This window comes from Pholis gunnellus, assembly GCF_910591455.1.
Source record: "Pholis gunnellus genome assembly, chromosome: 1".
Taxonomy (NCBI): Eukaryota; Metazoa; Chordata; class Actinopteri; order Perciformes; family Pholidae; genus Pholis; species Pholis gunnellus.
The window spans coordinates 8325567-8350400 of NC_136528.1; the positions used below are offsets into that span (position 1 = coordinate 8325567).

The 24834-nt window shown below is 41.2% G+C and overlaps 4 protein-coding genes across 4 annotated transcripts in view; all 4 read left to right on the forward strand.

The window, feature by feature from the left end:
- Positions 1–834: 834 nt before the first annotated feature.
- Positions 835–3030, forward strand: LOC306708951 (guanylyl cyclase-activating protein 2-like; the record flags this gene model as incomplete). Its single annotated transcript, XM_079176930.1, has 4 exons — positions 835–1032; positions 1131–1280; positions 2676–2784; positions 2903–3030. The coding sequence occupies 4 exons, from the start codon at positions 835–837 to the stop codon at positions 3028–3030; spliced, it is 585 nt and encodes a 194-aa protein (XP_079033056.1).
- Positions 3031–4564: 1534 nt separating this feature from the next.
- LOC306708856 (guanylyl cyclase-activating protein 2-like) lies at positions 4565–6168 on the forward strand. The gene is made up of 4 exons (XM_079176812.1): positions 4565–4854; positions 5034–5183; positions 5539–5650; positions 5756–6168. Exons 1-4 carry the CDS (start codon positions 4654–4656, stop codon positions 5896–5898), a joined length of 606 nt encoding a protein of 201 aa, XP_079032938.1. The 5' UTR covers positions 4565–4653; the 3' UTR covers positions 5899–6168.
- Positions 6169–9321: 3153 nt separating this feature from the next.
- LOC306700637 (malignant fibrous histiocytoma-amplified sequence 1 homolog) lies at positions 9322–15257 on the forward strand. Its single transcript, XM_079165708.1, has 9 exons — positions 9322–10075; positions 10343–10640; positions 10797–10983; positions 11092–11285; positions 11610–12109; positions 12205–12362; positions 12448–12622; positions 13350–13417; positions 14409–15257. Exons 1-9 carry the CDS (start codon positions 9351–9353, stop codon positions 14435–14437), a joined length of 2334 nt encoding a protein of 777 aa, XP_079021834.1. The 5' UTR covers positions 9322–9350; the 3' UTR covers positions 14438–15257.
- Positions 15258–16075: 818 nt separating this feature from the next.
- The window catches only part of mapk8ip1b (mitogen-activated protein kinase 8 interacting protein 1b), a gene marked incomplete at its 5' end in the record, with an annotated part of 40873 nt that continues 32114 nt past the window's right edge, over positions 16076–24834 (forward strand). The window contains one exon of the mRNA XM_079166049.1: positions 16076–16152. Coding sequence (XP_079022175.1) covers positions 16076–16152 — 77 coding nt within the window. The remainder of the gene's footprint in view (positions 16153–24834) is intronic.

Genomic DNA, 24834 nt, shown 5'->3' on the forward strand with positions numbered 1-24834 from the left:
CTGACGCTTTGTTGCAGGCTTGTCAAAGCTCAGTTGGATGTCCAATAGACAAGATTACGTCAGAGGACCATTAATGACATATGTTTTAGAAAAGGCATTACTTGCTGATACAACTGCTGTAGTTCACGTTTTGTTTTGTTTTTTAACAATGGATTACCATGTGTAACGTGAAAGAGGTCACTCTAAATGAAACCCCCCCAGAAAACTTGCACCCAGCTTTGCAGTTTTGCACAGCATACATACATTGAATGTTGACGCTGCATTGGGTCAAACGAGTGGCACAACAGCTAATGGGAAAGTGTAGTTTGCATTCATCAGGTGTGCAGAAACGTGCCTCCTGATGATTTTTTGTTTCTTCTGTTCAGGTTTCCAAAGAAATCTGCAAATGCAGCTGCTGTAATCAACAATTAAACGGGACTAACCATAATCTTCAACATATTACCTAATGTGTGCTAAAAGCAAAGCAATTTTACTGAAAGCAAGTAACATTTGTGCTGACGATCTAGGTTGTTTTTTTTAATCAGCAGTGGCAAAATATTGTATGCCATACTATTAAAATGCACAGTAGTGTGTGTCTTTCCTACGAATTTGGCCTAGACACACATTCAGCTGCAAACCTAATTAACCCAGTGAGAAAACCCCACCAACATAATACCGCAGTAATCCTGAGGCCACACTAATCGCCTGTCTCATAGGCAAACTGGAGCTTTGGGATTCCACAGGTTTAAAAAAAACACCTGAGACTATGAGATGCCCATTTCGAGTCTGGTCACTCCAATGATACTTCATACTCAAAGGTTTCCGGACTATGGGCTGTTGAATTACAGGCCAGTCATGGGGCAGACACAGCAAACAGAGAACACTGACAAGATTGATGTCAAAGCAATTCAGGATATGTATAAAAAGTTTGTCAGGGAGTGCCCAAGTGGACTACTTTTTCTGCATGAGTTCAGGCGTTTCTTTGGTGTGGACCCGACAGGGGAAGCGTCTGATTATGCGGAGAACATGTTTCGAGCTTTTGACAGAAATGGGGTGAGAGAGTAAAAGCTGTTGCAGCCTGGCATACTGTTCATCTTTACCAACATGTGGAAAATGTGATTCAATTTGTTCTGATTCAACCTACCTTTCAGGACAATACAATTGATTTCCTGGAGTTCGTAGCAGCACTGAACCTTGTTTTCCGGGGAGACCTGGAGCACAAACTGCGCTGGTCATTCAAGGTGTATGACAAAGACGGCAGTGGCTATGTGGACAGGGAAGAACTACGGTCAATAATTGATGTGAGTCTACCTTTATGTCAACTACAACTGTCTTGTGGGTGTTGGATGCAACTAAAATACTGAGCTTGAAAAAGGAGAATCCCTCAAAGTAAGTTGTCCTTTTCCAAAATGTCATTTAGTTTCAAGTCTAAACTTAAGCAGCAAATGATAGCAGCCCCATCGTATATTTTCATCTTGGATCTTCTTCTAGGATACAATGTGTTCCCCTTAACGTATGAAATATATCTGGAGTTCTCAAACAAAAGATGAGAGAAGATATAAGCTATATACAAGTCTATTCCTTGTGAAGCATACAATGAAGACACAAAGTATAAAGGACAACTTCAATTTTAATGGACAAAGTTTATTTTACAATCTTTTTACTGGCCATAAGTGTCAAATTATCTTGTTGAGTAGGTGCTTGCGTACATCATGTTATCATCATCACACAATCTGGTAGCTAGTTACAGCCCAGTCGCCAAAATACAATGTTGGCATTGTACATACATTAGATGAGATGGCAGCCTCAGCCATTAGTGTGTAGCAATGTGTGGATGTTGACATGCAGTGTACAGCGCTGTTAGTTGTTCGACTAGAAAGGTGCTATGTATATGCAAGGTTATTAACATTTAAGTTTCGGCAAACCACGTTGCACTGCTTTGTTGCATTACATTGTTCAGTTACGTTGTTCAGTTACGTTGTTCAGTTACGTCGTTACATTATTTTAACACAAATCATAATCTTTTTTCAAACCTTAACCAAACCAATCGTTTTAAAACGTCAACCAAGAGACACTGTGTGTTTCTGCAAGCTTCCTACAAGGCTGATATTAAAGGTATTTGTTAAATTTATTTTTGTTTCAGAAATCTAGACATTTAAGGAATCTGTGGTTTGCAGAAACCTACAATGCCAACATCTGTTCTGGCGACAGGTGTGAGAGTGAATGTAAAAATGTGGATTATCAGAGGATTATCTAAACCATGATCACTCAGGTTCAAGTCTGAATCCTAATATTCAATTTGTTTCTCCGCTGGATTTCAATCTTTTTCTTCCAGATAAAACCGGTTTTCCCAATAGCGATGTATTATTGTGGTAACTGGTGACATAGGAATCTGTATCTTTTCTCTGATTAATTACTCTTAATCTAAAGCAAAACAAAATGCAATGTCAGAAATGTGCAAACGGGCTTGAAGACTGTCAATGGGTTGTTTACAATCTTTAAAATCAATCAGTAGTATTTGTTAAATCAAACAGAAAAACTTGTTTTCAAAATATGTGATGATAAATTAATATGAGTGCTCAAGATGGTCAATCTTCATTTATTCAGTCTACCATGCATTATCACTTGCTAAAAATGCTGTTGATATGACATTGTCTTTGTTATTAACATTAAATATAACATTTATTTTTTTGTAGAGCCTCTATCGGATAAAGATAGGCTCAAAGACTGAAACGGATGATACACAACTTACAGTAGATGAAGTTGCGAATCGAATATTGCAGGCTGTTGATAGTGATGGTGATGGTAAGCATTCATTACGGCACGTGTCATGTTATGCAAAGAAAACACTTTTGTAGAGGGAATATTTTGTTGTTTCAACAGAGAACATTAATCCACACTTTTGACTTTTTTTGTTCCACAGGTCAAATTACCCTGGAGGAGTTCATTAGAGGCGCACAGGAGGACCCCTGGGTGCTCAACATGTTGACGTTGGACATGAACCCTGCTGAATGGTTGCTGGAGCAGCGGAGAAGGACTACACACTTCTGAAATGACACAGGCCTTTTTCATGTGGCCAAAGGGAGAACAATCATGTCTAGAATCTAGGCATGGATTTATGTATTAATTATTAAACACACATTTTACAATTTCCTAATTCACAAACTGAAGAAATTAAGACATTTTTCATGATTGGCCATCAGTTGGCTTTTAGTTGCACAACTATAATAATTAAGCTTATACGGTTAAGATTAATTACATTTTCTTAAAATACTATTCAAGCTATGTGTATATATATATATATATATACATTTACTCAATACATAGTGCTCAAGTCACAGCCTTCTTGTTATAAAGTGTCAATATGTAAATAGTGTATGATAATAATGTCTTCTTTTCTATTGTTGTTTTTTCACTGTTTTTCATTTTGTTTTTCAGCGAAGAATAACATTACTAGAACACGATTACATTTGCATTGTGCGTATTGAATTAAAGTCCATACTGTAAAGTAATGTTGTTTTACCTGATTAAAAGGCATTTTTTTTTTCTTCTTAATCCTATGAATTAAAGTTCAGTAACAAAAATCACAAGTCATTGTCACGTCCTGCTTCCCAGCTGTACAAATGTGTGCTAATATCTTTCTTCTTTCAGTGTTAAACATCCTTTTCCCATCCAGACCACATGAGGTACAGAGATCGCCTCTGTTTACCACTGTAAACCTGCAGTGCATGCCCCCCCCCCCCCCCCCCCCCCCCAGTCACTTCACCCATAAACCCTTGGGATTTACTCACTTAGTTATTCCAGCCTAACAGCTTTACCTGACTTGACCCGTGTGAATCATACTGTAGATTACTGACTGAAAATTGAAGATTAAAAAGAGTTGGTTAACATTTACATAGCATAATACAGCCTGTGATTTGCAGTGTAATTTTGGTGTTTGAATTAGGTACCAATAAATATGTATAAAGTGTTAACTCTCTTTTTCTCTTTAATTACACAGTGAAAACTAATTACATTGTAATTGCTAGGGGACAGGGGTGTAACGAGTGCTTATATAAGCCTTTGACAAGAAAAGTTGACATCACAGAAGGAAAAGTAGAGGTTTAAATGATGAAACTGATGATGGCTGAATCCCCTAAGCCCTTAATAAAGCATACCATTACTATACCAGGACCTGATCCACAAAAAAGTATTGAGCATTTGAAAAAAATAAGAGGATATGAATGTTTTTTTATGTACGAAAGTAAATAAGTGCAAGTTCATTTTATCACTAGCCACTAGAGCCATCAACAGCTTCAGAGAAATGTACCTGTAGGGATTTCTGTACTTATAATATGGACTAAATGGGCTTTTATTGTGGATATAAGTCATCATTTTAGTAAGCAATAGCGTGAAGAGTACCAGTGAACCTGAGTAAAAAAAGGGTCAACATGGGATCAAGCATGTGGATTACTGCTTTAAACACAGCTTGCAAAAGACTTTGGCTAAAAATAAGCCTCTTGGTTGGTGTCAAGCATCACATGAATCAGTTATTACACTCTCCTCAGTTCAAGACCGGGACCGTCAACAGCAGCCATGAGGAGGACACTGGACTATGTTTTGTCTTCGTATTTATTTCTCAAATGAAATAAGACATTTTTAGTTTTTACTGCAGTGGCATGATTACAATTTAGTATGGGTCAAAATCAGCAAGTTCAGACAGAGGAAGAAGAACTGGAGTTAAACTGCATCCAGGACCTCTACAGGTCATACGCCATGGAGTGCCCCAGTGGATCTTTGTACCTGCACGAGTTCAAGAGGATGTTTGGAGTACAGCATGGTACACCTGAATCGCAGTACATGGACAGCATCTTCCGAGCATTTGACATGAATCAAGTGAGTTACGAAGCCGCTTTGAAGTAAAATGTCTTCAAATGAAAGTCTAAGCAATACGAGCAACAATGATTTGTTCCCTGAATTGAGTTATTTAAAAAAAAAAAGAAGTTCCTGCTATGAACTTCCCTTCTCATTATATGTCCATGCATACTTTCCAAGTAATTTCTCCCTGTTTTCAGGACAACACAATGGATTTTATAGAGTATGTGGCGGCGCTTCATCTTGTTCTGCGTGGAAAGCTTGAAGATAAGCTGCGGTGGTCTTTCAAGGTGTTTGACAGCGATGACAACGGCCACCTAGACAGAAATGAGCTCCGGAAGATTGTTAAGGTAAAAAGTGTTGATTTCGTAAACCACATTTCATTTCATATAAGTTTGCCTTGATGTTTACCCTCAGTTCTCATTTGTTTGTCAGAAGACCATCTTTATGCTTTTAGTTATCCTTTGTATTAACTATTTTAAGAAGCAAATTCAGCAGTAATGGCATGTCTTATGTTAAATTTGATCTGAGATGTAGTTGTTTTTATTGTTGGCTTGATTAAATACAAGCCAACTGTTCGCTTGACTAGTTGTTTATGATGATCAATGGCCACATGTAGATAGACTTCATATCCGATATACAATTTGTCAACAGCTTTATCTGTTCAAGATGAGAAACTGTCTAATTGCTGGATTTTTCTTTCAGATAATCTACAAGATGAAGAAAGGCATTGTGTCCGATGAAACGGGAACACAGAACCTCACTACTGAGCAGGTGTGTGAGCGCATCTTTCAAGAGGTCGATGTGAACAATGATGGTACGTTGACTGCCAATTCAAAACCAACAAAATTCCTCCAAAAATAGGTTTCCTCAATATTTAGTCGTAAATAACTCCTTCAAAGATATTTTGTTTGTGGTGCAGGTCAGATTACACTGGACGAGTTCGTCGAGGGGGCTCAGAGGAGTCCATGGCTGCAGAACTTCCTGCGGCTTGATGTCAATCCCTGCGGATGGGTCCAGAGGTACTTGTGTGACAGGAAACTCATGAGTTCCAAAAGTTCCTGAAGGCCTTCAATATCTTCAGACCAGACAGAAAGGAACTGCATTGTGAACCTACAGGAAAAAGAGAAATGCTTTTACCAACAATGTGTGAAAAGACTCCTCATGCCTTTATTATGCACTACAAAACCAGCATTGTGTTGAGTCTCTAATTCTTTGTTCTAGAACTCTTCAAATACTCTAACTGGACTCGAGCAATTTGACTCTGTGAGAAAAAATAAGCTTTTTGGGATTTTACCAGAAATATGACATTATGTAAAATATCAATTACTTTGTGGCCTCATATTGCTTTGAAGTTTTTGTTCATGAATTGTAAAATATATCTTCATATTTTTTATAAAAACTTTATGAAACTTGGTGGTTATTGGTAGCATACAATGTGGTGTGGTATTTCCCTACAGCTATGACTACAATGGAAATAAAGGACTCTCATGTTTGGTTTATATGTCCAATGGAAACAGAAGTAGCTGCTTGAAAAGGGCCCTCCAGCAGTTTAGAATTGCACTCTCAAGTGACAGTCAAAATTGATAAGGCAGAATCATCCTACATTTTAGTGCCTGGAATGGGTCAAGCTTGAAAACTACTCAATCCTACACTTCCCATGATGCATCGTCATAGCAAACATTGTTATGTACTCTAGCTCCTTCACTGCTAAACAGCCATGTCATTTAAATTCCACATCCCTGTTTGTAACTTTAAGTCTTTACCTCTTGAACCCTAGGCCTATTTTTAGCCCCGTGCTCGAAACTGACCTACCCTTACGCAAAGGGGCTTATCTCGCTAACTACAAGGTCTATTTGAATAATTAAAATGGCAAAATAACACAAATAAATGTGAGCTTTGTTAATATGTGTACATATCATTGTATATGTTACTGGTAAATGCTGAAACGAATGTTACACACAGCTCAAATTGAAAATGTTCAGGTTCGTTTTTTTTTTTGTGCCTAAAAAGCACTTTTATTGATTTTAAATGATGCACAGGCAGGCCTAAACTCCCAAATCATATCACAACATGTCAGCAGTCCTTTTAAAAAAGAAATTGGCTTTGATAGATTGAAGTATGCCTGAGAAATCAATGCCGGTGTACAGGTCAGCTGTGGTCAGCCAACGTCAATTCTGATTTTGGAAGCAGCCGATATAGCGGTTTTATTGTACTTTTAAATACTATCTAACTTTATATTTCACTTCTTTTATCACTAATAGTGTTCAATCTATCTAATACAGAAGTTTGGCATCATTTTGAGAGCCTGGGCCATATGAAAACTTGTAAAATATGGCTAATTTTCGTCAGAATTTCAGTTTTACGTGATGTGTTTGAACCTAACACAGCTTGTGATCGGCCGATTTGTGCAATTCCCACAGATTTGAACCCGGCAGAGTCTGGGCAGTGTAGTCATTCGTTCTTTGAGTTGTTTACAGAATTTTAAGCCAATAAAATAATCGAAAACTGTGATCCGCCCCCATGGGTCAAACCCATTGGCCAAAACTGAAATTATTACTCATTCGTCATAGAAGCTCGTCAGAGACTCAGTTTTTTTCCACAGCAGAGGAGAGAGACATGGCGAAATGGCGGCACAGATTATTATTTTTTTTTCTTTTCGATTTTCATCCAGGAAACATCTAAAAGGTAGGGAGCGTTTCAATGTTTACGATGATGGGCTGAGTTGATATCTGTGGCAGATCAATAGTAACTTTCTAACGGTTTAAAGTAGAATAATTTGGAGGCGATAGTTCGATGCAGTTTGTTGTGCTCGTGCTGCTGGATATGAAGTGTGTGTGTGAAAGTGCCGTAGATCGCGGCTGGGACCGATAACGAAGAACATTGCTTGCCTTCTCCTGGCGAGAAATAGGTGAAATTGTGGTAGTACTTGTAGTACCTTGAAGTACTTTGTGTATATATAAGTTTTTGAGTGATTAAAATAGGTTACATGGTCCATTTGATCAGAATCTCTTCGTCATGTACGTTTTTGAAATATTTTAAAATATCATTTCATTCGTTCTCAAAAGTGATTTGTACTACATGTGTACACTCCCCCCCCCCCCCCCCTAAAACCCCAGGTTTTAAGCCTGGATGATATCATTAGGGTAATTTTCTCCAACTTCACAAAGCTCCCCCAGAATCAATAAAATGTCACACCAGAGATGGTCTGAATCATTTTTGTATGCCTTTCAACATTGCTGATTAAGGCAAGTATAAGCAAATAATTAGGCTGTGTGGGCAAAAACGACTAACAACATTTACTGGACTTGTAGCAGTTATCATGATCATTATTTATATCACGTCTATTTATTTCTGACAACCTTCAACAACAACTTTCGAACCAACTGACCGCATCAAATCCTGGACCCTTTTGCTGTAGAGCAACAGTGATGACCTTTGTGCCACCAGGTTGAATTGCAACAGTTAATTCCTTTACTTCCTTTTCTTTGAACTGATGCTTTATTATTGGTAACTTGGTAAAGTATTACTCATAAAACTATTAAAGCGTTATGTACTGTATACACCACAAATGTTGAAACAATAAAACAGAAATTATGATTTATACATATGACAGTTGTCTCTTTATGTACAAAAGAAGGTCTTTAATAAAATGGGAAGTAGTCAAAGGTAGTCTCACTTCCCTATCTCTCTGGTGGGAAATGATTTGCGTCATTCATGGGCTAAGCAGTTGAGCAGGCATCCCTCTCTGTTCTATCCTCAGTCACTTTATGCGGAAATCTCTCAAGCAAACTGATCCACAGGTATCTGAAGAGAATGTGAATAAAATGGCCTCTCTAAATGGTAAGTAACCTAACATGTACTTTAAATATTGTTAGGGGTCTTTGATTATTGTTGACAATGTTGACACATCTGTCTGTGGTATAAGGAAATTATAATGAGAGATATTTTCATTGTTCTTTTATGCTTGCATAACCTCATTATGCTCAAGCTTAAGTATTTCCAGTGAGGTATATTTCCTTAAAAAACAATATTTCGTACTATGCAAACAATATTAAGGTAGATTTACGATGAACATATGTGCTGTTTTGTCAGACTAAGAGCCCTGTCATGCTGGCATTTTTCACAACATTGTTTCTGACACAAATTAATTCACGTAATGTGAATCATTGTCATCATTGGATTCACTAGAAGAGGCCCAATAAATCTGTGCGGGGCTTTTGTGTAGAGCTCAACTTTTGGTCATGGACTGATGTAGAAAAAGCTGTTTCTGGTTTTCTTTTGTGAGACTGACTTTCCTAGACAATTGGTTAACCTGCATTTTGAAAAAGGGTCCAGATCTTACATGCTGTAAACCTATACTCATTCATAACACAGCGGTCAGTTGGGAGGAATGGGACCTGTCAGGCCAGAAACTGAAGTCCATTCCTCAAGATCTTCTACCGCACGCTAGAAGTGTGGATTTGCAGAGGAACAAACTGAAACGAGTCACCGGGATCTCAAGATTCACCCATGTGATGGAGCTTAATCTCTCCCGGAACAAGATAATGGAGGTTTCTCAGGAAATGCACAAACTGCACAGACTAGAGGTACTCTACATGAACCAGAACAACCTCAGAGCCATTCCAGAAGGAATCTTCCCACATTTTAAGAGGTTAAAGTTCCTAAAAGTCAGCACCAATCGCTTGGCCAAGCTCCCTTCAGATATAAACCAATGCACCAGTATCACTTACCTGGACCTTTCCAAGAACTGCCTGCAAAACATTGAACCACTAGTTGGTCTCCCAAAATTGAAGGAGCTTTTGGTTGAGAACAACCAACTAACTGAGCTCCCGTCCAAGCTCTTCGAGAACGGTAGCTGTGAGCTGACCGTGTGCAAGGCCGTGGGGAATCCGCTTAGGTGTCCACCAGAGGAGGTCTGTGCTGGAGGGGTCATGGACATCAAGAGCTACTTCAGTCAAATGGAGGAGAACCCAAACACACACAGTGCCTGGACAGTCAAGACCATGTTCCTGGGCTCCTCCATGGCAGGGAAGTCCACACTCTGTCGGAGCCTGAGGGAAGGGAAGCCTGTGGCGGTGGCAGTGGAAGATCGGACTGAGGGAATCGAGATCAGTCAACTGTATGTCCAGGAAGTCCGTTTCCTTTTGTGGGACTTTGCAGGGCAGGAGGAGTACTACCTGACACACCATGTCTTCATCACACCACGAGCCCTTGTCATCCTCACTTTTGATTTAGCCAGGTGAGAAATCTTAACTTTTCTGATTAATCATCTTTTAAGACAGTGGTTCCCAGTCTAAGCTATGTTAGCGACATGTCTGTCAGTTGGTCCACCACTTTTATCAAACCCGAATATCTCAGCATGTATGAGATGGATTACCATGAAATTGAATATGCATATATTTCTCACAAGTAAAAAACAACACACACTATTGTGCACACTGCTCTATCTTTTCAGGTTTGGGAAATTAGCTCATAATTAAATTATTTGATTTTGATTCTCAATCAGCTACAGCACTGAAGATCCACGTTCTTTTAAAGACCAGCTGTGGTTCTGGATAAACAACATACAGTTGCGTGTGCCAGACTCAGTGGTCCTTCTGGTGGGAACACACTGCGACCAGTGCAGAGACCAGGAGGAGGTGATGGAGAAGAAGAAAGACATCGAGGAGAAGATGAGAGTCATGTTGACAAACAGGAAGACGGTTTTAAAACACCAGAAGAAAAATCTGGAAGAAAACCTGGACGTCTCTCTCTTTACGGACCAGCTAGATGAGCTGGATTGCCTTTTAGACTACAATTTGAAGGTACTGACTGATGTGGTCTATTATGTTAACTTATTTGTGTTTAATATGTTTTTTTATCCTTACAGATGCAAAAGCACTATGAAACTCCCTTAGCATATGCATCGTGATACTGTATATGTTTCCTGCCCTAACAGATGTCCTTGAACTTCCTCTTAGGTTCTGGACCTCGTAACCCTTGACTGCACACGGTCTGAGGATATTTCAAAACTCCAAAGTCATATTTTGACATGCATTCAATCAGAGAGTGTTATTCTTTGTTCTGAGAGCATCTTACCCAAAAGTTATGAAGAGGTAGAGCTAGCCATTCATACACTTGTTGCATTAAAGCAAATTCCCCAACATGGTAAGTCAATTTGAACTCCAATGACGGTATACTTTATTTCAAGTATTACAGAATATTATTCTATTCATTTGACTCTTTAAATAAAATGTTCTATGTTTTCTATATCAGGTATCATTCTACTTGACGAACTGGGAGATTTAATTCTAAACCATGTTAAACTGAGCAGAGAGAGTCTCCACTCCATCTTACGATTCCTTTTGCGATATCTGCATCGGATTGGGTTGATCGTTTGGTACGAAGACATCAGTGTGCTCAGTGACAGAGTGTTTATAAAGCCTTCGTTTCTCATCTCATTGTTCAAGGTCAGTGTTGGCTTTCTGTTTCCAAATGTACACATATAATAACAGATGCTACATTTTTTGCATTATTTGTAAGTACTCAATTACTCCGAGAATACAAAAGAAAAATAATCGAATCAGCTACCTTGAAAACACATGAAGCTCCTTTGGGCATGTTATGGTTGTGAGTGCTTTCCTTGATTCATTACCACGATTTTGCAAAGTGTGTGCATAGTGCCAGCATCATAAAAACAGCGGAAGTCTTTTTGTCCCATTACCTACAGTAAGTATGTTTACATGGTTCACAAACCATATTTTCACTCTCCCCACCTCTTTTTGTAAATGCAGACTATTGTGAGACATGACCTGGTGCAGCAGCTGGAAGGGGTCTCCAGAGACCTTCTCATGCAAGAGGGGGTTCTGGTGAAGCAGAAGATCACCTGGGTGCATGACTTGAGGTGCAGAGGCACCCTGCACAATGCAGCAATGCGCATCTTGGTCCGCAGAGAGTTAGAGAAACTGGTCGAGGACGATGACGACTTGGTCAGAGAGGTGGTGGGAACCAAAAGGGAGGAAGGCATACTGCTCACCCTGCTGCAGCATTTTGAGGTCTGCCTCCCCACTTTTGTCGGAGGCTACCTGAACCCCGAGGCATCAGAGTTCGTCCCTGGTGAGAGGCTGTGGGGGTCCGCCAGGGAGGCCAAGAGAGAACCAGACGGAGCCTGTCTCTTCCCCATCTACCTAAAGGATGACCTTACAGTCTGCCACAAGTGGGGTGAGGACAAGCAAGATGACGTCAGTGTTCACGTGTACTTCCTGCCTGAGATTCCTCACGGCTTCTTCCACAGGTATCAAAGCTTGAAATATCTTTCAACATGTGATAATACTTTCAGCATCATTTAACTTCCATAAATTGCCTGTATCTACTGTCCGTAACCATCAGAGTCATCATCAAGACGTGCTCCCTGTTCCCCACTCACTGGGTAGGGAGAGAGCAGTGTCTTCTCTGCTGTGGAAACAGACTGGCCCTGGTGAGACAGAAGAATAAAGATGAAGATGTGTTCGTAGAGATACGCTGCCGCAGACCTGAGAAGCATGAGGGTAAAAAAAAATAGGGTTCACTCTTTCATATTGAGTTCAAATCCTCTGCACAGCTACTGTACAGACAGCTTCTTCCTCTCCTCAGAGTTTCGACGGTTGTGGGATCTGATCTTGGCGGTGATGTCCAAGTTGTTTGTGCTGTCCAGCCAGTGGCCTGGACTGACTCAGCAGGTGCACACACCCTGTCCAGAGAGAGGCTGTCCACACTACTTCACCTGGAGGGATTGGCAAGAGCTCAGCAACACTGACTTCTACAACATGTAAGTGATACCTCCGATGGAGGTTACCCTCCGTCCGTCCCAAATGATATGTACGTAGATACAAAACCCACCCCATCAACAGCCTATTCACCTCGCTGCTGTCTGGCAAGCAATACAGAATATCATGATGTAAGACTGCTCAACCTCCATCTAAACCTCCAAACTTGCACTTTTCTTGGAGCAGAGAGTCGCTTCTCGGCTGCTTCTGTAATCCACTCTGGCCGCCCCCCTTTTAATTTTAAAAACACATTGGATCTGCAACAGCGAGGTTTGACTGCCTGAATGCAATGTTTTTTAACCAAACGTAGAGAGGAGTTTTGGATTATACTTTAAAAAAAAGAAAATTCAAAGATGTACTGAATTAATCTCTCACAAAATTGAAGGTTTAGCTCTGTGACTTGAATGTAGTAAGGATAATTTAAAATGCTGAAAGGATATCTCCAAATGTTTGAATATTTTGTGATCAACTTTTTATGAAAATTGTCTAATATATTATTACTTGCCAGCAATGTTAAAAATCCAACTTGTCATGGTCTCCCAGTATGATTGCTTATTTAATGCGATGTGCTTTAATACAGACACCCATGTTTTCACTATCATATCCATCAGATTGTTTCCATTGTCATCAAAACAAATGTGAAGGTATCAATACCGAGAATTTGGAGCATTTATGACTAAAGCATGGAAAACATGGTCCCACCTTTCATACTTTGTCTGTTTTTAATAGTGTAAAGGAGGAGAAAATAGTTTGCCGAGGAGGCCATACACGACGGACAGAGCTGATTTTTCCAAAAGGTGAATACATGTCTGTGTTTACATGTTTGTGTGTGTGTGTGTGTGTGGGGGGGGGGGGGGCGTTATGAAACGACAGCTTGTTTTCCCTTCCACTTCCCATTTTGCAGTGAGAGGTTTGATAAAAAAGTGAGAAACACAGAACAATGAAGATGACTCACATCACAAAACCCCACAGTTCTGCAATTGCAACAGTCTAAAATAATTCTCTAAGTGAAAATTGCACTTCAATCACGGTTTTGATTTGTTGTGTGATAACACATGATAAAAGTCTATGTGGCAGGAAATGCTGCTTGTATTTCATTGCACCACTGATATGATTATAATAGAAAATGTGCTGTGCTCGGTCTGTCACAATAATAACTTTATTGACTTAACGCACAATATATGGACATGACCTCAATCACGTCATTGACTTATCATACGGTATATAGAAATAATGAAAAGATTTTTGAAAACAGTCAGAGAATTCATTTTATTTCTTTATCTTTTCTTTTTTTTTACATTTCAATTCCAATGTCTAAATACTACGAATTTGGTGCTTTCAAATGCTGTCAAAAATCACCCAATAACAAGGTGACTTAATGTCGACTCATCTTCTTTGCTTCTCTTCCTTGTACCTTGAATGGGGGGGGGGACTAAGACAGAAGTGAGACAGTGAGGGAGTTTGCATGCGAGGGAACCGGATTAATATTCAGATGGAGACACTGAAAGTGTGATTAGCAGTTCTGTATTTGTAGCAGTTATAGTAGGTTTCAAGTTTTTGAGTTTACTGTGTGACTGTAAGTGAATGATGTATGTTTAGATTCCTGAACAATCAAGGTTGACATTAAAATGTTTTGCGGGCATGCAATGCTTTGACGTTGTCTGTCCAATACAATGATACTGCAGCTTGGTCAGTGCTATATGCTGCGTCTGACACCGATGCACCCTTTTACGACTGTGAATTTTGTCCCGTTAGTCACATGAGTTGCTGGTGTTTCCTCTCATATAGCTCCTCCGGCAAGCCTCCTTGCTCCATGAGAAGCATTTTAGGAATTGGGACACCACTCGAGATGGAGTGCTGAGATGGATTTCCGGGGTTTAAGCCGGAGAATCGACGAGCTACGAGACGAGGAGGGACAAAATCGAGAAATGGGAAAGGCCCGTTGTCCGTCTCTGCGTTTCGGCTTAGGCGTGGCTTCTCCATTCACTCTCCCGGCTCCCTGATTGCGGCTAAGCTGTTTCACCTGCTCCAAGCCACACACCTTTAGCCTACGACGTCAACTCATCAGCCATGCAGTATTTCAACCTCAGATCTTCACACGTCCAGGGCCAGATCATTGTCTCAGCTACTGTGGTGGTTACTTGCCTCAGGCCTCTGTAGTTTTGCAAGAACTAATTCTTATGTTATTTTGAAAGCCTGACATTAAACATTCTTTCCGCCTGAGCTTCAGGATCAATCCCCTTCCTGCCTGTCTGCTTGCCCTGTGCGTCCTCAACCCTCATTCAGCCTGGTCTGTACTCCACCCTCGTTCCCCTTGGTTCCTTAGATAATTCTTACCTTCACCAATGTCTAGTCTGTGTCCTGCGTTTCAGTCTAGCTGCACCACAACACAGATTTTTGTAAAAGCAGGATGACAGAATGAAGAACACTTGATTTCTTACAAATGTATTTCTGTTCTTACTGTCCTTTCTCACAGTATCCCTGTGTATAGTGTCTCCCTCTGCTGTTTTCTCTCCGACATGACTCTTTAATGGTCTCAGCTCTTGTTAAATACAACATACTGTCTCCAAGGTGAAGTTTTGTTGATATGTTTCACACCGTGAGGACAAGTCTAACAGTTTTTATTCTCAACACTGTCAAGTTTTCTTTCTGTAATAAATTACTATACTGTCAGTATGTATCTGCAGGATCATTTACACGTGTTACATGCATTCCAGTCACACACTGATACATGTATTGGGTCAGCTATTTAGATATTAGTCTAATCTGAAACCGACTAGCCAAATGACATCCACCTAGCGGGAATGCACCTCTGTTTTTCATCCAGTTCGCAGACCCAGCTCCTGCTGCCTTCAAGGTCTCCTCGTAAACTCCATGCACAGAATGTGATGTGTTTTCAAGTGCTTTTAGTCAGATGAAATGATACATTATGAATCAGACGCCGTAAGAAAACAGTTCCCATGGTGGGGGAAGATTCTCCAAAATGTTACCTTGTTGTGGTTTGGATGGAATTTCGACTGAATTGTGACTGTGCCTGTATGGTGGGCCTATTACAGCCTACATGCTGGTCTTTACATTCAAACACTGCAAATAATCTAGCGCCTGTCAATTTAAGCATGTTTGCACTTGATCTGTTGCTGAATACTATTGGCTCTGTTGGCAATGTTTAGCCATTATTACTTACATATTCAATATTTAGGCTGTTTATTTTTTTTATTGTAAGCTAATCAAAACAGCTGAGCTGGTTTATACAATGGACCAATATATTACATCCATGGGGACTCAAACAATAACACAGTAGGCGATGTAGACATTCTTGCACAGTTCAGCCGAGTCGCTATTATCCCCACAGTCCGCGAAGGCAGCACCCTATCGCTGCATCGCCGGACCTCAGGTGTCTCTGCTGGGCGGCCGCACAGCGCAGGAGCCGATGGAGGAACATTAAACGGGGCGGCATGGCGGACAGAGAGAAGAGACGAGCCAGCCCGCCGTCCGGCCGCAACATCCAGGTGAACTCCCCGGCCAGCTTCAGGTAAGCGCCCCGAAACGGAAAAAGGGAGCCTGGGGAAAGTGTGGAGGGGGGAGTCGCTCATTCCCGCAGGGCTCGAGAGGCTTTTGAGTGAACGAGCGATAAGCGCGGCTCTGCAAAAAAAACGGAAAGTGCTGATGATGCTGGCTGCGTTTGGCGGATTGAGAAGTCGCAGTGTGTCGTTGAGCCGCTTGTTTTTGTGTTTTGGGCGTGTCTGCTGCTGGAGGACCAACACGAGCAGCGGTGTGCTCCCTGCATAGAACCAGAGCCTCTGCATACACATAGTGTCGCAGACTTCTTGGTGATTTGCTCCAAACTGAAGTCTCTGTAATAACTGTAGCGGTTTGTACGAGTTCCAGCACCACATATTTGTTTGTGTTTATGTTTACGGTTTGCCTGTTTCATGGTATTTGTTTCTTTTTAATCTCCTATCAAGATAACATGTTATCTTTTAATAAGTGAGTTAGTAGCAATCTTGGTGTCATCACTCCTTTTTGTGATATTTTGTGTTTTGTCTGGATTCGGCCTATTTGCAGAGAACTTTGAAGTTTACACATTTGTTTTTAATGCATATTTTAATATTATATATTTTTAATGGCAACTTAAACCTGGAGGTTTGTGGGGAAAAAACACAAAATGTGATAGCTACTTAACTTAATATATTTCTGATGAATGAGTGGTTTTGAATGTATAATTGAGTGGCTGTCAGGGCTCAACATACACTGTTTAAAGTGGTTAGCAAGCTGACAACCAGGCATCAGCTTTTGGTTGTCAAAACTGAAAATATGGTCTAAATTTTTTTTATTTCATATTAGTCTAATTTATTTTTGGTCTTAAGTTCTTGGACTGTTGTCCAGACTGACTTCAGTAGCCTGAAGAATTAGTGATGGGCATTTTATCGTACTGAATGAATTAGCAATGAGTTGCATTCAGACATAATTGAATGGCTAGTCGATAATGAAAATAGCTCTGCGCAGCTACAGTATAGATAACCCAGACTGCATCAGGAAGGTGATCAGAACAGGTCGAAGTAACTAACGTGTTGGAGAGCTGAGCAGGGCCAGGGATTAGCTGCATGCTGTTGATGTGTTTTATACTGTCACACACACATACACACACACAATGTTGCCTGAGGAGAAGCTGTGATTCTTCAGAGGCATGACTGGAGTGGATGGAGGCCTGTGATCATTAGACCCCAGTGAGAGAGAGAAACACACACACACACGCACACACACAGCCACCACTGTCTCATTAGCTGAGCTGCAAACAGCCGGGTCCACAACCGTCTTTCTTCGGATCTTCATCGCAGTGGCATCAGAGCCGCTCCAGCAGTGTTTGATATCTCTGACAGAAAAAATATATAAATACAACTTTTTTTTTTTTTTAAAGCATCTCGAAGTAGCACAGAACAAACCATCAGGGGAAAACGAGCAATAGAAGCAATAGAGTTTCAGTAGTGCAACTAATTTAAGACATCTGTGATCCAAATGTAAATTAAAGCAACTATAATTGTCATTAATTATTATTGTAAAGGATTTGCTTCAAGTGAAACTCTTAACTTATACTTCTATAATAATAAGTACATTTTTCTACATAGAAAAACAAGGCAATAAAATAGATACAAAAGTAATAAATTAAATGAAGGAATTATGTCATCTGTTTTAAAGGACGATTCCTCTCTTTACATAGAATTAGGAGGCTGAACTGTGTTGATTGATATTTGAGAGTTGTAGTCGGCGATGGAGAAAGGGAGCCATGATAATCCACGACCTCCGGGTTTGGCCTGGTCCCAGAGCGGCCATATGCCGGCATGTTTGTTCCTCCGTCACCCTCCCTGCCTCCGCTCACTGGGGTCGAATCCTCCGTCTCTCCACAACCTGCCGCTGTCCGAGGACGGTCAGCCGATCTGCCGGCTGTCTGTGCAGCTCTTTGTGTGGAGATATTCGGTGAGGAACAGGACCAGCTCGCCTTCAAATCTGGAATCAGTCAACGGTTTCTTTAGCTCTTTATGCGAGCGACCCCAATTTTTGAGGCTCCTAAAATTTTCATGACTCCTCAACAGAGAGTTAAATAAGTCATATGAGTTTGAATAAAACATATTTCTGTTTTGTTTTCAACAGTTTGGATTTAACAACAAATAGATTTGACAGGAACTGGTGGCCCAACACTTTAAACAAAACAGGCTGTTCTCATACACTGTTCATAGCTATACTTTTGAAAAATAATGCTATGTGCTATATAACCCATGTTATCAATTTGCATATAATCCACATAATGATGAGCCAGGACAGGTGATGTGGTATAAGCAAGACGAGGAGGTCAGAGTAGCTGGATGGGCTAAAATACACTGGACTCTCACCCAGGAGACCGTTGTTCTTGTCCCGAGTGAAACCAGAAGATAATGTTGACTGACTTTTCATGTTGCTTCTGCACTCGGGTAACAGCAATAAACCTAAACGTTGACTTATTTCTCATGTAACCTCCTTACTTAATTAATGCAAAAGTATCTTTTAGCCCAACCAACAATCTTTTCAAACCAAGTAGTATCGTTGCTATAAACACATCAGGGGTTCGCACAGGAGCACCGGTCGCTCATGTTTCTGGACATTTGTAGGAAAGCGCAGTAAAAATAATAAAACAACTTTAAGTGAGAGGTCAAAGGAACCATTGTATGAGGATACTTTCCACAGTGACATACAGCAGCTGACATATGACACATTTTTGATCAGTGATTAAAACATTTGGGTATGTTGCTCAAACATCCACATTTGGTCATTGAACCCGTTGCTCTCTGTTACATAACTAAAAACGCTTCCTGTTACGCAGCATTGATGGAACAGGAAGACACAGCGGCACTAACGCTTCAGCAGTTAATCATATTCACGCCGACGGCAAAGTTAAAAATAGTGTTTTGGTGACATTTCTCGGGTTCACACCTGTAAAGCTGCTGTTGGCTGAAACCTGCATTTGAACTTTAGTACTGATGAAGAGAGAGGCTGTTCTTCAGACAGCAGCAGACCTCACACATCAAAACACCAAAGGAAGTCACACAATGTAGAATACAAATTCATGAAAGGAAAGCTGCGATCCAGGCTTGTATTCTCTCAACATTTTCTGAACTGCTGAGCTTCACAGATATTTCATATCATATATTTAGGTTTACTGTGCCTTTTAAAATTCTCCAGCACTGCATTGATCATCTGTGGCACGATAGGGCAATTCTTTCACATTGGCACAGTAATTTGTGTGTGTGTGTGTGTGTGTGTGTAAAATACAGCATGTATGGAGCAACAAGATGGTGTAGGATTTCAGTCAATTCTGTAGTGCATTATGGGAGAAAAGACAGAGCGAATGAAACTAGAGAACCCTCTTGAGACAAAGCGTATTCTTCTCATATGCAGTTCAATATTTATCTTATTATTTTAAATGCCATTTCTGGGGTATTAATCCATTTTCCTGTAGTGGGAGAAGCGTGTCATTTTTGAACATACTCTGTATATAGTTTTGTTGTCCTTATATTTAGGGATGCACGATTTTGAAAAAACAAACATGTAATTGCTTTTATTTTGACTGATATTGCATTTGCGATATAATTTGAGATATTACTGGAAATTATCTGATGATGATATTCTAATTTTGAAAAGAAATAAACATCATTTTGACACACATCAGACCTTTTACAAGTATTCTCCTCTGGAGATATATTAGGCCATATTCATACTCCAGAAAATGCATAAAGAATATAAATCACACGTATAAAGCATATGTTCTAAAATGTACTGATCACTGAGTCGTCCAAAAATCCATCTCTCTTCCTCTCTCTCACCATTCATTGGCTACCCTCTCGCTTTTCTTTCATCTTTTCACTGCAGCTTCCAAACCGACGTGACTCTGCTGATGAGATGGATTCACAGGGTATGGGATGTGAGGGATAAAGGGGAGGGGGGGGGGGGTTCAGCAGATTTTCAAGTGTCAGTTTCCCACATTCACTTCATCTGTCTTTCATGAACTTTGATGGGGTTTTTTTGGGGGGGTGGGCATAAATTACAGAATTAGCTTGTAGTTTTATTTTATCCTCTGAGAGGGAGAGCATTTAAATGGAGCTGATTTGAATTTCACCCACAGCAGAAACTGACAGAGTGGACAGTTATTGCTCTGGTTGCAGTCCTCCCCCCCCACTCATTATTTACTGCTGTCGCTCAATTCTGCTGACACGGCATGTTCCACCTGACGGCACCTCCCCTCCTATACAGTACACACTCTCTATCTCTCTCTTTCTCTAATAAAGACAGGGCTTTGTTCCTATTTTCCCGGTTTTTTAAAGTATTTTAATAAAACATTTTTTCATATTTTAGTAAGAGTAGTAATAACCCAGTCAGTTTTATTTTTGGGCTGCCTCGATCAAAAAAACATATCATTCAACAAGCCATTCAGATTTCCCCCCCTTCCTTTGGCACATGCAGGCTCTTTATAATATACTTTTTATTTTGAGTGAATCTATTGATTTGAGTGTCACAATCACAATTAAGAAATGAGCTAATTGTTTCAGTGCTTTTCTTGAACCTTCTGTCTGGTATGAGATGAATTCAGCTTGTTACCTCGACCCTCGTGGCCATTACGGGGTTAATTTTTCTTCAGCTGATGAGCTGAACAGGGATTAAACATCACTCACACACCGTCTTGGGATAATTCTCCCTCTCTCTCTCTCTCTCTCTCTCTCTCCCTTTTCCGTCAGTCTCTGACTAACATGAATATATCTTACTCCTTTTTCTCAGCGTTTTGTGTGTTTTTAATAGCTTTACATGTTCCTTCAGCATGTTTTTTTTCGTGTTGAAGATCTTCTGGTTTGTGAGCTCCATAGGTTCTGGCCAGTTGCCGAGGCCGCGCTGTACGGCCATATGGCTGCGTGTTGGCAGCTCAGAGTGCAGAAAAACAAGGACTTAGTGTGTTTGACCTTTCCGAGGGAATGTTTGAATCCCGGGGCTTGGTTTTCCAAAGCACAACTTTTACTTTTGCCTATAGCACCTGCCTTAACTTGTAGTGGGTGTTGCAAATATAAACATGTGGCGGAACGAAAAGCTTTTGCTGTTATTTATTATCATGCATTTATGGATTTCTGTCCACTAGGGGGCAGAGAAACATCATAACAAGCTCACAGCTGATACATTAGGTGTCATGAAGCTGTTAAAGCTTACATTGTAGCAAACTGTTGCCTGTTTACATGTCCAGCAGACACAGAACAATATAATGAACACATTAGTGATTACAAAAAAAGAACACCTGATGAATGCAAATCCAATATCCTCTCCTTTTTTGCTCTGGTTTGCTTTTCTACAACTCCTGGATGTAAATATGATGCTCTTTTAGCCACTTTGTTAGCTAGTCGCTAACTCGGTCTTCCTTTTGGTGCTGGACTTTCACCCCGGAGACCGCTGTTCGTGTCCCATGTGAAACAAAAAGTCAACGTTGACTCGTTAGTCATTCGTTGGTCATGTGAGTCGTGAGTCAAGTTAGCCTGCACCACGATCCCTTTTCTAACCTTAACGCCTAATTCATACCACAGAGCCACGGTTTTGCGGATTTTTCACCTCCTGAAAAATCTGACTCCGCACCAGGCCGCAGAGGTTTGATTGGACATCAGAGACGGGAGGTGGGATTTCCGGACGTACCTCACATTCTGTTGCAACAACAACAACTGAGATATATCCTCTTGCTTTGTGTATTTTTTTGAAGCCTTTGGTGGCTAAAATTAGCACGGTGCTCCTGTATGATATGCTATCGCCCAGATACAGTGCATAAGATCCTGGTAGAAGGTTTTACAAAGATGAGCATATGTTAAATAACAGGTTCATTTTTTTACCTTATTTTTGTAGATCTGTCCACCATTTCTGCCTGCAATAATAACATTGTACTCGATGTTCGTTGTAAACCATCCATCACAGTTTACAGACAGACTTCGACCCACTAGGGTTACAGTCGTGGCGAGCTTTCCATTTCCCTGCATAACGACAGATTTTCGATGGACTTGTTTTCAGTTTTACCTCAAAATGAGGGGTTTACATCGTGTGGATGAAGTGAACTGTCTTGTTTACAGCCTGTGTTTCATGCCCTGCCAGGCATCTTTTTATCAATGTTGCCAAGTCGCCAGACCTCCAGCAAATAATTTGGGAGAGTGCAATACCATCTTAACTGATGGAGACAAGGACCAAAAAAAAAACAAGACCCACGTTGGGATAAACTGGAGTTTTCCTTTTAACAGGATGAAGAAAGAGAGAGAGAGAGAGAGAGAGAAGAGAAATTTAGGAGTCTTATGATCAATGGGCCCTTATGAATAATTGAGCACGACTGTGTTTTGAGAGAGAGAGAGAGAGAGAGAGAGAGAGAGAGAGAGAGAGAGAGAGAGAGAGAGAGAGGGGAGTGTCCTGTTGAGCTGATGCTTCCCCTGTTTGCCGTGGCATTGGATGTCCTGCTAACACCAGCACTTTCCTGCAGTGGCGTAGTAAATCTGATACACAAGACAGAGTAAACATCAGAGGGAGAGAGAGCGAGAGAGAGAGGAGTAGGTTATATAACACTACTCTTCGGTGGCAGATTCCGCTCCTCCGCTTTAAATAATTACCCTCTTCCATCTCCCTCTTTCCTCCGGATGAGCAGCAGCAGCAGCAGCAGCAGCGGGGCTCTGAGTCGGACGCCTCTCCCATCGACCCGGGGGAGCTGCACCCCTCCTCCCTCTCCTCCGGCTCTCTTCCTGCTCGCTCCTCCCTCTCTCCCGCCCTCCCTCCATCCTTCACTTTCTAACCCCAATCCTCCTCCTCCTCCTCTCAGCTGTGGATGCCCTCCTCACTTCCAGTATGGACTCGGGAGGGGAAGGAGAAGAGGGTTGGATGGAGGACCAGTGGGAGAAATGGTAGGGCACCTCTCTCATTCTCTTCCCCCGTGTGGTTTTTATTTCTACTGGCACACGCAGCAACATGGCTGTGTGTGACCTTGTGGGCGTGGAGCTGCTAACGAGCCCTTGTTTCCTTGCTTTATGTGGTCTCCTCGCCTCTTAAAGCTCAGAACAGGCATGCCCTTGAAGGAGAGCGGATGCATATGGCCGTGTGTATGTTTGCGTCTGAAGGCGGGAGGTAGAGCGTGCAGCAGAGGTTGCCGGTTTATGTTCACCAAAAATAGGACCAGAGAGGACAGATCACACTTTATGTTGTGGGGGCGTGTGTGTTGTCACAGCGATGCCCACGCAGGAGATGCACTGTTTGGATGAATTTGTGTCTTCGGAGTTTGTTTTCATACAGCGGATGATGAAGGTGGGGGGGGGGGGGGGTTTGATGGGACGGTCCTGATCCTTGTTCTGGTCCTGTCCTTGCAGGAGGAAGAAACTGATGAGTGAGCGACTGTGTGCAGCCTCGTAATCTCACAGCGGGGGCATAAATGTGTGAGTTATTGGGGAGAGATGGGGGGGGGGAAATGGACATGCGAGGATTTACATGCGTCTGCTGTGACGACTAAACGCGAGGCTTAATGTGTACGTTGTGTGAGGTGATTCAATTATAACGGCACAACACAGATGTTGGTGCTAAAAAGGCAGAACATTTGCAAGTGGAAAACATCCATAGTTGTGTCGGTAGCATGACTGTCCTGCTTCCACTAAAGCAACTATTGCAATAAATATGTAGGTGGAAATCGTATTCAGTTTTTACATTTGCATTTTTGCTTTAGTTATTTATTTACCAAGGGGGATTTTGGTCTATAATTAGCTTATTTGCATTTTTCTCTTTACTTTCTAACACTGAAAGCTTTTTTCTGATCCGTCTTCACCACAGCATGACCTTTTCCCATCGTGAACTGCGTTTTTTTTTGGGCCCTGGTGAAATTCGCTATTAGCTGATTCCTTTCCTTTTTAACAGCAAATCTCAGTAATGTTCAATGAAAATAAAACAAAAGGTGACGGCCCATATTTATTTGACCTTGCGTGCTACTTGTGAACAAAAACTGCAGTCGACGTTAGTCAGCGAGGATCAGGTAAATGCAGTGCTGTTGGGTCATAGCTGGATTCAAATAAAGACTAATGAGCTGCCCCATCATGGCCTGAGCACGAGGTCATGCTGTCCTTCATCAACACAAGCAGAGAGGCAGGCCGAGGAGGCACAAACAAGCCGGTAGGCTGCCCTGTCAACCCCCCACAGTCAGAATAACGCAGGACTTCATCCCAAACCCTTCGTGAAACAAACTGAAACATCCGCCCTGCAGTGTCGGTGCCCTCTCATGTCATTTCACAACATAAACTGTGGACAAAGTGTCTGGGATGTTTCTGAAGGGGCATTTTGAATCCTGCACTGGGTTGTGGGAGAAATATAATACATGCTGAGCGATTAAAAATCACTGAATGGCACATGAAATATTAAAATCCTCCCCGGAGAGGTGAACTCGAGGCTTAAGATACATCAGAAGTAAATGACTCCGAACTCTCGTGGAAAAGAATATCTTAAGAGATGTTCTGAGTCTTCTCCGGGGGCTTTGATTTCCTGGAGCTGCTATTGAGTGTCTCTTAGAGAACTGTATCTGAAGTTTCAGCATTTAGCTGTGATTGTTACACGTTACAAGAGGACTTTTACACACATGCATGCTTCATCAAAAGTCAGTTTGAGTGCAAACCGTTCCAAAAAACCACTCTAAAGCTATAAGCTG